Source organism: Micromys minutus (genome assembly GCF_963924665.1).
Source record: "Micromys minutus genome assembly, chromosome: 10".
Taxonomy (NCBI): Eukaryota; Metazoa; Chordata; class Mammalia; order Rodentia; family Muridae; genus Micromys; species Micromys minutus.
In genome coordinates this window covers 51,570,423-51,584,363 of record NC_137979.1, presented here as the reverse complement: position 1 = coordinate 51,584,363, position 13,941 = coordinate 51,570,423, and the positions used below count along the sequence as shown (strand labels likewise).

At 45.6% G+C, this 13,941-nt stretch overlaps 1 protein-coding gene across 1 annotated transcript in view; it reads left to right on the top strand.

Annotated features, from left to right (window-relative positions):
* The window catches only part of MARCHF10 (membrane associated ring-CH-type finger 10), a gene marked incomplete at both ends in the record, with an annotated part of 82,025 nt that overhangs the window by 55,815 nt on the left and 12,269 nt on the right, over nt 1-13,941 (top strand). Inside the window, 2 exons of the mRNA XM_080924523.1 lie at nt 3,504-3,670; nt 6,577-6,686. Of these exons, the coding sequence (XP_080780649.1) occupies nt 3,504-3,670; nt 6,577-6,686 (277 nt within the window). The remainder of the gene's footprint in view (nt 1-3,503; nt 3,671-6,576; nt 6,687-13,941) is intronic.

Genomic DNA, 13,941 nt, shown 5'->3' with positions numbered 1-13,941 from the left:
GTCCTTCCCTGACATGTTAATGAAATTGATTATTTTGAGAAAAATCATCCCTAGTTTATTACCCTTAAAAGATGTGTATATACAAAGAAGAATTTGGCAATCCCACTCAGTTTAATCCATATACCCCCCTAAAGTATCTTTTTCCTGGAATATGTAAGAAAGGCAAGGGCCAGCCACGTGACTCAGTGGGTAAAGGTACCCACTTAGGAGCTGAATTCCATCCCCAAGACCCACATAGTGGGAGAGAATAGACTGCCCTCAGGTGCCCTCTGATCTCTGCATTTACACTATCAAACACACACACACACACAGAGAGAGAGAGAGAGGAGAGAGAGAGAGATGGGAGAGAGAATATTCTTAAATAAATAAATAAAAATAAAAGGTAAATTTCCAGAAACATGAGGATGCCTGGTGGCACAGAGCTCTCCCCTCTCCCCAGCAATTAGCTGGAAATTTATCTTATTTTATTTTCTGAAAAGGTTGCTAACTCCCCAGAGAAAGAACCATTCAGCTCTTGAAGTTCACAGCTCTCTCTCCCGGGACTTCCTGCAAATCCCACCAACGGTTCTAGAATTTAAACCTTCCAAACAGTTACCATAGTTACCCCAGTTCTCTGAAGGGCGGGGCTGGAGTAACCAACTGCCTCCATGTTAAGTGTGCCCTCTCTCTCTCAAGCACGAGAGAGAAAAACAAGATCCTTTTTATAGTTACCCCTTCCTTTGACCTTTCCTTCCTCCTGAGGTGAGTTTGGGATATTTCCCAGCTATGAAACTGGATACTTTTTAAAGCCTTCATTAAACACTGTCAGAATTCTACCATCTCTTTTATGATAGGATGTTTACTGTGCCCAAATCTTGGCTTAAGGATCTGGAAATTGATTCTCGGAGCACGAGCCCTCTTTGTATATGTCAGTACGGCTCCTCCGGGCCATCAATTACCCTACTGATGTCCATTTGTAAGCAGGAAAATTCCACCCCAATGAATTGAGAATGAAAAAGAAGGGAGAAATAAACCAGATTGCATACGCCATCCTCTTCAGAAAGAAGAGCTTGCTTCTCTTTGTGTGTGTGTTCGAACATATGTGTACATGCATGTGTGCAAGTGTGTGTGCATTTCTGCCTCTGTGTGTATATGTGTGTAACTGCATCCACATGCTTATTGAGGTAGATTCTCTTGTTGAACCAGAGCTTTCCAGTGTCAGCTAGTCTAGCTAGCCACAGCTTTCCCCATCTCAGGTTCTACCCTGCTAAGAGCTTTCTAGTTCTTACTGTCTTTTCTTGGTTAAACAAGCTACAGGAAGACCATCTGTGGTTAAGACCAAGAGACCTTACACCCACCCATCACCACCAACCCCCAAATGTAGCTTCAGATATACTGGTCAGATGTCTAGACTCCAACCATCCCAAAGTGATGTCTTTGGACTCAAATCATTTCTTTTAAAATGCAAATGCTCTTCAACATGTGTTAACATCTATCATTCACTGAGTATTTGTTTTAGCCTGTGTTCCCTTTCTCTGTATACTACAAAGCTATAATAACACTTATAATAACACTTCAAAAATGTCCATTTTAGGAAATGTTTATAAATATTTATTTTGACATAGCAGGGCCAGCAACCTTGACTGGCCTGAAACTCACTCTGTAGATCAGGCTGACCTCAAAGTCATAAGGGATCTGCTAGCCTTTGCCTCCCAAATGTTGGGCATTATGTGGATTTTTTTCCCCTTGTGAAGTATTTGCCCTGAGACTGGTCCTGCTGGTCTACACAACCACCAGCACCGTGCATCCCAAACTTTAACAGATGCTGGGCAAACCCAGAGCCTGTTCTGCTCCATTGGCCTCCTTTGCCTTTGCTGACCTGGTGTCATAGCGTCCCAACGTCTGCTGCAGCCTTCCTCCCCATGTTCTTTAGAGCATCCTTGACTACACACTTAAGAGTCGGCTGTCTGGGGATATTTCATTAGAATTACACTGAACCTTGTGCTGGTCCAGCGATGCTGACAACCTGGAAACCCTATTCTTGATTTGCATGGCTTTGCTCTGCTCCTGTGAGTTTATGCACATCTATCATTTTCTTTACAAAAGCCCTTCGCTTCATCTCTGGCTCTCTGTTTGCTGTCGTTTGCTATTGAAATGGTATTTTCAATTCTAACTCTTTGTGACTCATGCACAGAAATGCAATTGTCTATAATTTTTATTTTCTCTGTTTTGTTAAACTCTCTTGTTACATACGTACAGGACTTTGTCTATGGATTGTTTGGATTTCCGATGTAGAAAATAGTTTTGACTGTGAATAACATTTCCATTCCTCTCATTTCAAACCTTGTATTTTTAATGCTGTTTTAAATCTTACAGCATTATATCAATTTTTTTAAGGATGGCTGGTTTTATATGAAATGCTCATTGCCTATTGAGTCTCCTTTCAGACAATAGCCGCACTTGCTTTACCCAGAACGGCTTCCAGAAACACACACCTGTGATCACAGGGAACATGCATGCCTAAGGTTCATGCATAAGCCTTGGGAAATTGCTTTTTAAGGAATCTCTAGGTGCTGGGGAGTCAGCTTAGTCAGTACAGTGCTCACCATGGTCTTACAAGGGTCTGAGGTTGTATCTCCAGCATCCACATGAAACTCTAGGCAAGGTCAGGAGACTCCCTGGGCTTTGCTGCCCAGCCAGCCTAGCCAGTTGGTAAGCTCCAGGTCCAATAAGAGACCCCGTGTTAAAAACCAAGGTGAAACAAACGAGACATGACAGGGTGGCATGTGCGTCTGCCCTCAGCACTTGGGAGGTAGATGTAGGCCAATCTCCGTGAGTTTGAGACCCCACTGGTTTATGTAGCAAGTTCTAGCCAGGTTACACAGTGAAATCCCTTCTCAGGAAAAACAACAACAACAAAAACAAAAACACAACCATAATAAGATGGAGAGCAATGGAGGAAGACACTCAACATCAACATTTAGTCTCCACATGCATATGCACACTCGCATGCGCGCGCACACACACACACACACACAGAGAGAGAGAGAGAGAGAGAGAGAGAGAGAGAGTTACTAGCCTTCACAGCCAGCTTCCTCAAGGTGGTTAAGGAATAGAGAAGGGCCTTTGCTATGGGCCTAATTCCCCATCCCCCTTGCCCACCTTTTATATTGATGGGAATTGAAGCCATGACCTTTCCACAAGCTAGGCAAACACCCACTGAGTTACATGCCTCATCTCCCTCCTTACTTCTTCATTAGAGGTGCTGGTCCCTCCCACTGAGCTCACACTTAGCCAAGGCTGCATAGAAGCCTATTATAAGAATGTGGGAATCAAGGATCAATAACTCCATCTAGAGAAATCCTTACAGGATCGGAAGTAACAGTGGGCAAGACCCAGAAACCCAGGCAGATGAGGCATGGGGATTGCTCCTTCTTCCTTCTCCTATGAATACCCTGGGAAACAGTATTTGTAGAAACAACAAATGTGGGACTCCTGGTCACAGTGCCTTGTTTTCTGTTTAGTCTCCTGGAGGAGGACTCAGAGGAGGAGGGAGATTTGTGTCGAATCTGTCAGATAGCCGGGGGTTCCCCAGCCAACCCCCTCCTGGAGCCTTGCGGCTGTGTGGGAAGTCTGCAGTTTGTTCACCAAGAATGCCTGAAAAAGTGGCTGAAAGTGAAAATAACATCAGGTAGGTGGGGACAGGAGACGCAAGTGTATGGTGGCGGCGAGCGTGTTGCGGTGTATAATTAATCTGAGATGCCACAGTGTAGGCCTGGGAGCCTTGTCAGAGTCTCACTGTCAGAGAAACACTGTCGAGCCCAGGATTGTTGCTTATAAATGCTGTGATGAGAGAGTAAACGAATGATGTGTGTGTGTGCGTATGTTCGTGTGCATGTTCGTGTGTGTGTGTGTGCTCTCTCTGTGTGTGAGTGCCTGTGTGTGTGTGTGAATGTGTGTGTGAGTGAGTGTGTGTGAGTGCCTGTGTATGTAAGTATGTGTGTGAGTGTGTGTGTGTGTGTGTGTGTGTGTTTGTGTAAATCTGAGAGAATCTTGGAAACAAAGTCTTCTGCTTGAGGCCTGCACAAAGCTTACCTCCAAGGAGGAATGCAGAAGACGTGGATTGCCAGTAGACCCTCAGCAAGCATCCAGCAGCCCTGTTCAGTTAGTAGCTGCTCCATCAGAGGCCCTCACAAAGACACACGGATGCCTACTGCATTCAAGGTGAGGAGGGGTGTCACCAAAGAACCTAACCAGGAGCTGGGGAGAGGACTCCGTGGTTAAGAGCACTTGCTACTCTTGCAGAGGATACAAGTTCAGTTCCCAGGACCCATGTCAGGAAGCTCATAAAACCACCTGTAACTCCAGCTCCAGGGGATCTGCCGCCTCCTTCTGGCCTCTGCAGGTACTCACGCACATGCGTGCATACACATTCTCATAAAGAAAATCCTTCTTAAAAAATCCAGATGAGCAAGAAGAACGTCTCTCTGATTTTCTCGATCGCCATTACAGAGCCTCACGCGTGGCAGTTTTGTCAGACTGATCTCACAGCTGGGTGTGAAGCCCCTTCTCAAGTCCCCTAGGAAGTGACAACCTCAATACAGGCACACGGGAGGTTGGCTGTAGTGTTCTCCACAGAGAGTAGGGTTCTTTTGCCTTTTCTAATAAGGAAGGAGCTAGAAGAAGTTAATGGTGGTCAAGTAGGAAACTCCCACGATGTCTTTCAGACCACACTCCCTTGGGCTGATACTCCTCAGCCAGGCCCTGATTCTCTCTTCATCTGCCTGTCTCTGGCCAGACAGCAGGGCTAGAGCATTACCCTGCCCCCACCATTGTAGCTGTCATCAAGGTAATCATACTGACATTCTCCCTCCATGGGTGAATCTTCCCTTCCCCAGGAAACAGAGAATCAATCCTTAAATGCTTAAGTCCATATCTACAAGCAAAGAACTTGGGGAAGGGGACGTTTGAGGAGAAGACTTAGATTACTAATGACTCTGCCATTGCTGTAGCTGCTGCTTCTCTGGAGAAATACAAACAGTGCATCTCTTTATAAAGTCCCAACAACAAACCAAAGCCCGATTCCACCGAAGTTTAACCTGGAGTTAAATAAAGTAAGTTTATTGGGCTTTACTCACAGTGCCCAAAGCAGGTGCATTGCAAAGTCTTCACCCATAGCCACAGAAATGGAACCCGTCTTTGATTCACCTCCCCCAACCTGTATATATTAGCATCTAGGACAGCACTGCATACAAATGGCTGGGAGAAATGCCTGGAAACTCTGTGAGGGTCTCACCAGTGACTTTCCCACTGCCTGCTGTCAACAGACCACCGACCCCCTCTGTCAGGATGGACTCTCACAAGCAGGAACAACTGATCTGATGACCACGTGGCCATGTCGCTTAAAGGACCTGCACTCTACAACAGCCAGGAGAAGGTTTTCTCTTACTAGAGATTCAAGCCAATTAAACATTTTGCACAGGCCAAAAAGAAAAGGGGGAAAAGCAAGTTAAATATGATGCTTTTTTTTGTTGTTTGTTTGTTTTGGTACTTAGCAGGATGAGAATGTAAGACACATGGATGTCCAGTCAGAAAGAGAGGGGAAGAAGGAGATGGAGGAGGAAGAGAAGAAGGAAATACAAGCAAACAAAATATAGGAAGGGAGATGTGCTTTCTGCCCTGCCCTTTAATAGTCCTTATGATTTATTATTTCTTTGTATCCACGGTGGAAACCTAGAGCTGGGGTATAAGCTTGTACACACTTGCAAAGCCCTGCTCACTAAACAGATGCAGGTAACATGTTTTCTAGTAAGACACTCATACTGAGACTTTCAACTGTCCTGGTGGAACTGTGCAGCACTTCCATTTCCACAGAATAGCAATGGTTCTGTAGCCTCTGCTTCTGCCTTGGGGAAACAGAGCACTTGTCTCATTTTCATAAGCACTTCAGCACAGCAAGCCTTCTACTTACTCCTTTTCCCAAATGAGGCTGACCTCAGGCTTCTACTGGCTTCAGATAACATCAGAACTAGAATCCACACCCTTGCTCCATTTTCTTGGGTGGGAGAAACAGTAAATTTGGTAGCCAAAACCATTGCTGTGGATCTGGTACTAATTTATCTATTGCAGAACCATGTTAGGTCTTCAAGGGGTGAAGGAGATCATAAGTCCAACAGTCACGCCTGTTGCAAAGGCCTGTGTTAGAGAGGATTCACTTCCATGTAGCAATTTCAATTTTATGAACCATTATGTTTACATCTTCAGATAGAAACAAGGCCTGTTATTTAGAAGTCATGGAGATTTCACCTGCCTGAATCCCAAATAATAAATGACCACAGAGGGAAAAAGATGTTTAGAACTCAGTGTCAAGGTCATTCTCTCCAGAAGATGACTGACTTCAAATGAAAACCACTGAAGCTTAGAATTCATAACATGGATACAAGTTCAATCTCAAAATAGCACCTGTCCAAAGTACTGGCACAAACAGACTCAGGGTTGCATATTGCATATAATATAAAGTGTGTATGTGTGTGTGTGTGAGTGTGAGAGGACTCCTGATCTATGACTCTTACATATGATTCTTACTCTTGATTCCAGGAGCAGATCTAGGCACTGTAAAGACCTGTGAGATGTGTAAGCAAGGCCTACTGGTCAACCTGGATGACTTCAACATGACTGAATTCTACCACAAGCACCAGCAATCCCGGGTAAGACAGATCACTGCCACTTTCTCCCTGAGACAGAGTAGGCAGAAGATCTAGAGAGAGGGCTCAATGGTTGAGAGCACTGGCTGCTCTTCAAGAGGATCTGGTTGGATTCCCAGCACCCACATGGTGTTCATGACTGTAACTTCAGTTCTAGCGGGACACAATGCACCCTTTGGCATGTATGGTTACCAAAGGCACACACACATGCATACATGCAGGCACACATTCATACATATAGATAAAGTAAAATAAATCTTTGAAAGTTTGAACAGAAAGCAACTTGATCTCCCTGGTCTACGGATTGTAAGAAGCCCAAGTGTGATATGGATCTGAGTCTGTTTGGCTCACTTCTCTGAGAAGGTGTGCCACTAAACTGGAACAACGGAGTATGGAGAAGTGGTGCCATCCTGGGTTGGCATCTGCCTGCTATTAGGGAGACAAGGGAGAAAGTGGAATAGCCAACTGAATCTGTAGAAACAGCAAAGAAAGTCTGAGTAGGCCCCATGTCCGAATTGGCTGAAGTTATTTAATAGCAACAGAAAATAAACAGAAGGTCTTGGAGGAAATGGTCCCCCAACTTAAATATCAAGTAACCTGGGTAATGAGGAGCAGCATTACCTAAGGCTAATAAACATGAAGTAAATGCTTACTGTAGGCTTTTTAACACCCAGGGAACTGGGGAATGGGATAAGTGGAGAAAACTCTCCTGGGGCATTTGGATTACATTGCTGAAAATGTGAAAAAGTTAATTAACCTCAGGTGGGAAGGTGATTTATGCCCAAGGCAAAAGTTAATCACTTAATTCTTAGGCAAACAATCTCTTATTTAGAACTACACTCTCCAATAGAGAAGAAACAAGCCACACATGGCTAATGAAAAGGTGACTAGTTTTAATCAATACATATTATAAGTAATAAATACACACTAGATCAAATACTTGATAAAAAAGCAAAATATATACTTTCATATTAAATGTATACTTCCCATCCTGGATAGTAATATGGCAACTTGACACAAGCTTGAGTTATTTGAAAAGAGGGAACCTCAATTAAGTATGTCTCCATAAGATCCATCTGTACTGTAGGAGATTTTCTTAATCAGTGATTAAATGGGGAGGCCCCATCCCACTGTGGTCGATGCCATCTCTGGGTTGGTGGTCCTGGGTTCTATAAGAAAGGAGGCTGAGCAAACTACGATGAACAAGTCTGTAAGCAGCACCCTTCCAGGGCCTCTGCATCAGCTCCTGCCTCCAAGTTCCTGCCCGGTTTGAGTTCCTGCCCTGACTTCCTCCAGGATAGACTGTAATCTGGAAGCATAAGCCAAATACCGCCCCCAATCTTGCCTTTTGGTCATGGTGTTTCATCTCAGCCATGGAAACCCTAGCTAAAACACTTCCTTCATCCATTTTTTTCAATATTATAGCAACATGTATGAGGCTAGGCAATGTTATTAAGAAAACAAGTTGAGGGCTACAGGGATAGTGGCTGTCCATGCTGAGTGCACATAAAAAGAGAGAGAGGGAGGGAGGGAGGGAGGGAGGGAGGGAAGAAGCTTCTGTAGATCACGTTCTTAGGTTCAAGGGCCCATATCTGGTGATAGTCTGTTGGCAGATCCTGAAGTAGAACATGCCATCACATGAGAAGGGACAGAGAGTGTGCATGTGTGGGCACATGTGTGCATTTGTGTTCTGATCTCGCTCCTTCTTAGAAGTGCACCCAGGACACAGTCATAGGTCTTCATCTGGATGTCCTCATGTAAGCCTCTTCCCTTCAAACGAGCGTTAGATTAGCTTCCCAGATTCTTGTGGAGTTTTAGGTTATTAGTGTTACTACTTAGCATAAGAACTGATTTTGGGATGGAGAGATGACTCCGTGGTTAAGAGCACTGGCTGCTCTGGAAGAGAACCCAGGTTCAATTCCCAGCACCCACATGGCAGCTCACAACCAGCTGTAACTCAAGTCCTAGGAGATCAGATGCCCTTTTCTGGCCTCAACAGATAGCAGGCATGCATGGGGTATACCCTCCGTACATATCAAATAAAAACATGTCAGGAAGAAACATTTCCATACACATGTGACTGTACTTTGGTCATATTCGCACATGTCCCTGTAGGAATCACGGAAGTCTTTGTGCGTGTGATGAGCACTAGAGGAGCCCTCAGTGCACACAGGGTGGTCCCTCCAGGGAAGTAACGCAGTACCTGCCGTTCACTCAGAAGGCTGGAGCAGATGTGTTTTCTAGCCTGGTGTGACTAGAGACTTCTGCACCAGACTCTTGTTTTCCCTAATCTATGAGTCCTACCCTTATGGACTTTACAAAGCATTTCGACGGGTTCGAGGCTGATCTGTACTTAGCTTACTATGCTCCTCAGGGAGATATACATATTGTTTATTGTGCACGCAGAATTGAGTTAATTATCAGCAGAAAAGTTTCCACCGAAGTGTGCTGTGCTTAAATATGCCTAAAATAAAGCACTTGGGCCAGACTCCCGAGGTTTGAAGCAGCACTGGTTGCTGAACTGAACGGCCTTTATGCCTCCAGAGGTCAGTCACTCTGCTGGCTGTAACAAAGACCCCTGTGTAGCCTGTCTTGTCCTTTACTTCCTCATCCTGTCCTCTCCCCTGTAACATTAATTTTTTTTCTAACCTTATTTTTAATGATGGTTCTTAAACGTTTTTAACCTCCTTTATAACCCACTACCTACTAGTGATAGTAGGAAAGAAAGGATACAGGGTGGGGGGGGGGGAGGAGCAGTGGACCTGTTTAGGAAGGTTCTTTGAAGCAACTTCTGTCTGTGTGGTCTGGAAATCCGTCATTCAGTTCACAGGTCAGCAGGCAGCGGCAGCTCGATCCACTTCACGGATACACCAGCCGTCCAGTTTTTAGAGTCAGGTTAGTAACATCAGTGACACTACCTAGCAGAGACAGCCAAGCCTCAGCCTCGGCTGGAGTCAGCAGGAGGGACCAACAGGAACACCAGGGGAAGTTCTCAGCTATGCTTCTATCAGCAAAGACCATCGAGGCACAAGCATCACACAGCTTGTGCCAGCAAGCCAAGCTCTGTCTCTGTCACTCCGTGGAGTCCTATTTCTGCCCTCCATACATCACGTGTCCTCCACGTGCATCCAATCAGCCGGAGTCTGAGGAAACAGCAACAAACTGCAGCATACCACCAGAAGTTTTTTTGGTGTGTTTTTCTCTGTGGAGTCCCGACAAATGCAGCTCAACTATGCAGTATAAGGCAGACCATAAATGTGTGCTGTTGGCAAAGAATCCTTCATCCTTTCATGCGCTTGCCTTAGCAGAACATCATCTCTCCTGTGTGTGCTTCAGTGAAACGTCCCTTCAGGAGTCGGCCTTAGCCTTTCACACCTGTGTCCACTTTAATGAGACATTCCTTCACATGTTTGCCCCAGCAAAACAGCATCCAAGTGACTTTCTAAAGAACCCTTAAACTGTCCACTTCACTCCCCAGATAAGGTTTCCACTTCATTCTTCACAGCCAGTGTTTGCCAAAGCCCTGTTTTGGCTCCTGGCTCTGGCACCTAAGGTCTAAGGTTGAGTCCTGTTTACTTTGGGCATCTGGTGAGAGCAGCACTCTGCAGAAGTATAGTGGAGCAAATGCTCACCTTTGGAGCTAAGAAGCAGATGGAGAAGGAAGGTACTCAGTGTTCTCCTTCAAGAGCATGAATGGCTAAGGGCCTCCCTTAGGTCCCCTTCCTAAAGGTTTCACCACTTACCAACAGGGACCAAGTCTCTGACCCTGCATCACAGAAGAACCTTGGGCTAACTCTGCTCTTTCAGAGGACCTGGGTTCAGTTCCCAGTACCCATGTGGTGGCTCCTAACTGTCCAGCTCCAGGGGATCACATTCACTCTTCAGACTACCATGGACACTTCATGTATGTAGTACACACACACACACACACACACACACACACACACACACACACACAGGTAAAACACTAATATACATGAATCAATATAAAATTTTTCAAATGCAAAGATAAGCTTATACCAACATCTCAAAAACCATGTGTTGGTATCAGGAACCAGCTTTGTAGTTGGTTGCAGATTGCCTCCGAACCCAGCAGTGATGTCACCCGTAGGCGACAGGGACCTGTGCATCTGTTGCCATGGTGATCATCATACATTCCCAGGGTCCATTTGGTTTATCTTTACCTGTGAGTGGTTAGTTACATCACAGCCTAAATAAAAGGCAAACCCTTCCTGACCTTCCCCACTTCTCTCTCTTTTCCCACTTTGTCTCCATCGCCCCATTTTGTCCCCTTCCCCCACCCCCGCAATAAACCTCCCTCACATGGAACTGCATTGGCCTGGTGTGGTCTGTCCAGAGGCGAGCCACAGTTCTATCACAGCACCATGTGAGAGTAGAGTGAAAATACTTTAAAAGCCTACCAGCCTTGAAGTCTAGTGGTGTTTTCTTCAAAACTGGAAGCAAATTAGAGAATTTCTGAAAGAATGAATACCAAGAAATAAAACCCATACTCCGGGGCCAGCATGATGTCTCACTAGGTAGAGGTAACGGTACAAGGCTGACAACCTGAGTTCAAACCCCAGGACCCACTTGGTGGAAGGAGAGAAATGACTCTCTAAAGCTGTCTGCCCTCCATCTGTGTACTGTGGCACACACTTTTTACACACTGCAATGAGTAAGTAAATAACTAACTGTCATATTGATAATTTTGGAGTATAATGCCCCGGCAGCTTAACAGCCTCTCCGCAAACACCGGACTTGCACGTGTGTGTGCTTCATACCAGAGGCCTCTACGTACAGCAAAGTATACCACCCAGGCTTGTGTAAGGACACTCTGATGGTCGGTCGGCCACACAATTAAATCACCTAGTAACACATTTCCCAGAATGTGTCCCTGGCCTTAAACCACATATAGCTCTAATTATACATGGAAATGATGTTTTAGACATACTGGGTTAATAAAAATACCTTGTTCATATTAATGTCACTGGTTTTGAAAACTCTTGTGTGGCTGCTATAATTTTCCAAATTGCATATGTGTTTTGCTTTTGTGCCTTGACTCTTTTTGTGCCTAGATCATAATACATGGTTCTGATCTAGATGCAGTCATATTTATTATAAAGTAAGCAGTTAATAAATATTTGTCATATAAATTGTGCCCAACATTACCATTATAACTTAAAGCTACCTTCCCTTAAAATATATTCCCCCCAAAATTAATAACCACGATTTTTGTGAAGTGTATAATTTTGAAACTATAAAATCATCGTTAACCCAAAAATCTCCCTTAGAGGAGACTTTCTTTGACTCTTACATTATTAGCCTGTATCCAGGTCTTTTTCTGCAAACATTTTGACAGCTACATAGCAGGTTTGAGACCAGTGTAAGCTACACAGTCTCTGTTTCACATAAACAACAGCAACAACAAAACCATGCAAAAATCCAGATGACAGATGCCCAGGTGTAACTTGAGAAGTTCCATTGGCCCCAGAAGGGGATAGGTGTCATTTGTTTTCAACTGTGGGAAAATACTATAAAAGGTTAGCTCAAAGTTTTTATTGAGCACTTACTGTGTGTTCCACACAGTGCTGGGATATCCTAGAGTATCCAAGACCAACAGGACTGCCTTCTGATGAAGTATTGCACAGGGTGAGGAGTGGGGTGTCAGAGAAAGGACTGTGGAAAAGCCGAAATTTTATACTTGGTTCACCTGTGCATAAGTTTGCTCAGTACACACTGTGCCCCAGGCACTGGGCCAGACCCCAGGAGTCCAGGTGCAAAAGAGTAGGCCACCTCAGGCTCAGAGTTCCTGAAATCCCACTCTTCGCCCTTGCCTCCCCTAGGATTTATTTGTTTTGCAAACTATCAAGGCCACCTGTGTTAGCTGCATTTACATAACGCCTGCAGGAAACAGGCAGACTGGAGGTTACCTGTCCCCCTTTATGAATTGGAGTCACCCTCCCACTGCAGTTAAAATTGTTTACTTAAAGTTAGAGAGGCGATGGCCCTGGGCCACCACCTCACCCAAGAGCACTTTAGGAGCCACACCCATCCCCATCCGCACATTTGCTCTGGCACTCAAGGGTCTTGGTGGCCTCTGACAGTCACTCCTCTGAAGCGCAGGCCTGACCTTGCATCAGCCAAGAACAGACGTCCTTAGACGCATGCAAGCACCTAATCGCCTTTAGATCCTGGGGCCTCTCTGGCTCCATTAAAAACTGTCAGCCAGGCTGTCAGGTTCGGCCCTGTGTGATCTGGATGCTGATACTTTCCATCAGAGCCAAGCTCTTGACCACTGTCATAGGACGGGCAGGCTGCACGGCTCCTCTAAGAGAGGTGCTTGCTTGTCTCTCAAGCTCAGTTCTACTCCAGGAACCACGAAACGGTGGAAGAGGCGAACTGAGTCCAGTTTTCCTCTGACCTCTACTTGCGTTCCGTGACACTCACACTTGTTCACACACACTCGCTCGAGCACACCATGCAGACACACACACCATGTGTTAGGGAAAGGATGAAGAGAGTGGGGGCATATGGCCCATGGAGGTGCGGTGAGACCTGGGGGCAAGGGAGATGCCTCTGGGCGGGCCCATGTTGGGAATCCCTTCCCCCTGAGGGACCAGCCACACGAAAGTATAGTACAGAGTAGAGTTTATTCTGGAGGCCGGCCATGAGCACGTGGAGGGAGAGGGGGGAAGGATAGGGGAAGAGGAGGGATAGGGAAGAGAGCAAGGCCACAAGAGAGAGGACCTTTTATAGTGTCAGGTCACTGGGACAGAGCATACCTGGCTACTGCTGGGTAACTGAGGGGTGGGGTTTACAGAATCCCAACATCATGCACACACATGCATACACACTTATACAGTAATTAGTTAATTTTAAAGAGACCGAGAGATAGCAGCTGGGGAAAGGGGGATGGATACTAGACAGAGAAGCTGCCCAGAGGTCCTGTCCACAGTGCCCCCTGCCATCTCGCCCTAATGTCCCCACCTTGTTCTTCAGGCTGGTGACAAAAAGGAACTCCACATGAGAGGCAGAGTGACCCAGATCGTGTCAAGGGTGGCACCGGTGAATAACTACCCAAAACATCATTCCCAGGAACCCTGGGCACAATCTGCCAAAGTGGATGAGCATGCTCACATGCCTCTCTGATTGGCCAGCAGAGCCCGAGTCAGCAGCTCGTTATGTGGAGGATATTTATGGCTTGAGTGACAGGTTCCCACCCACAGAACAGAGAAGAGGCCAATCTCCGAGAAGTGAC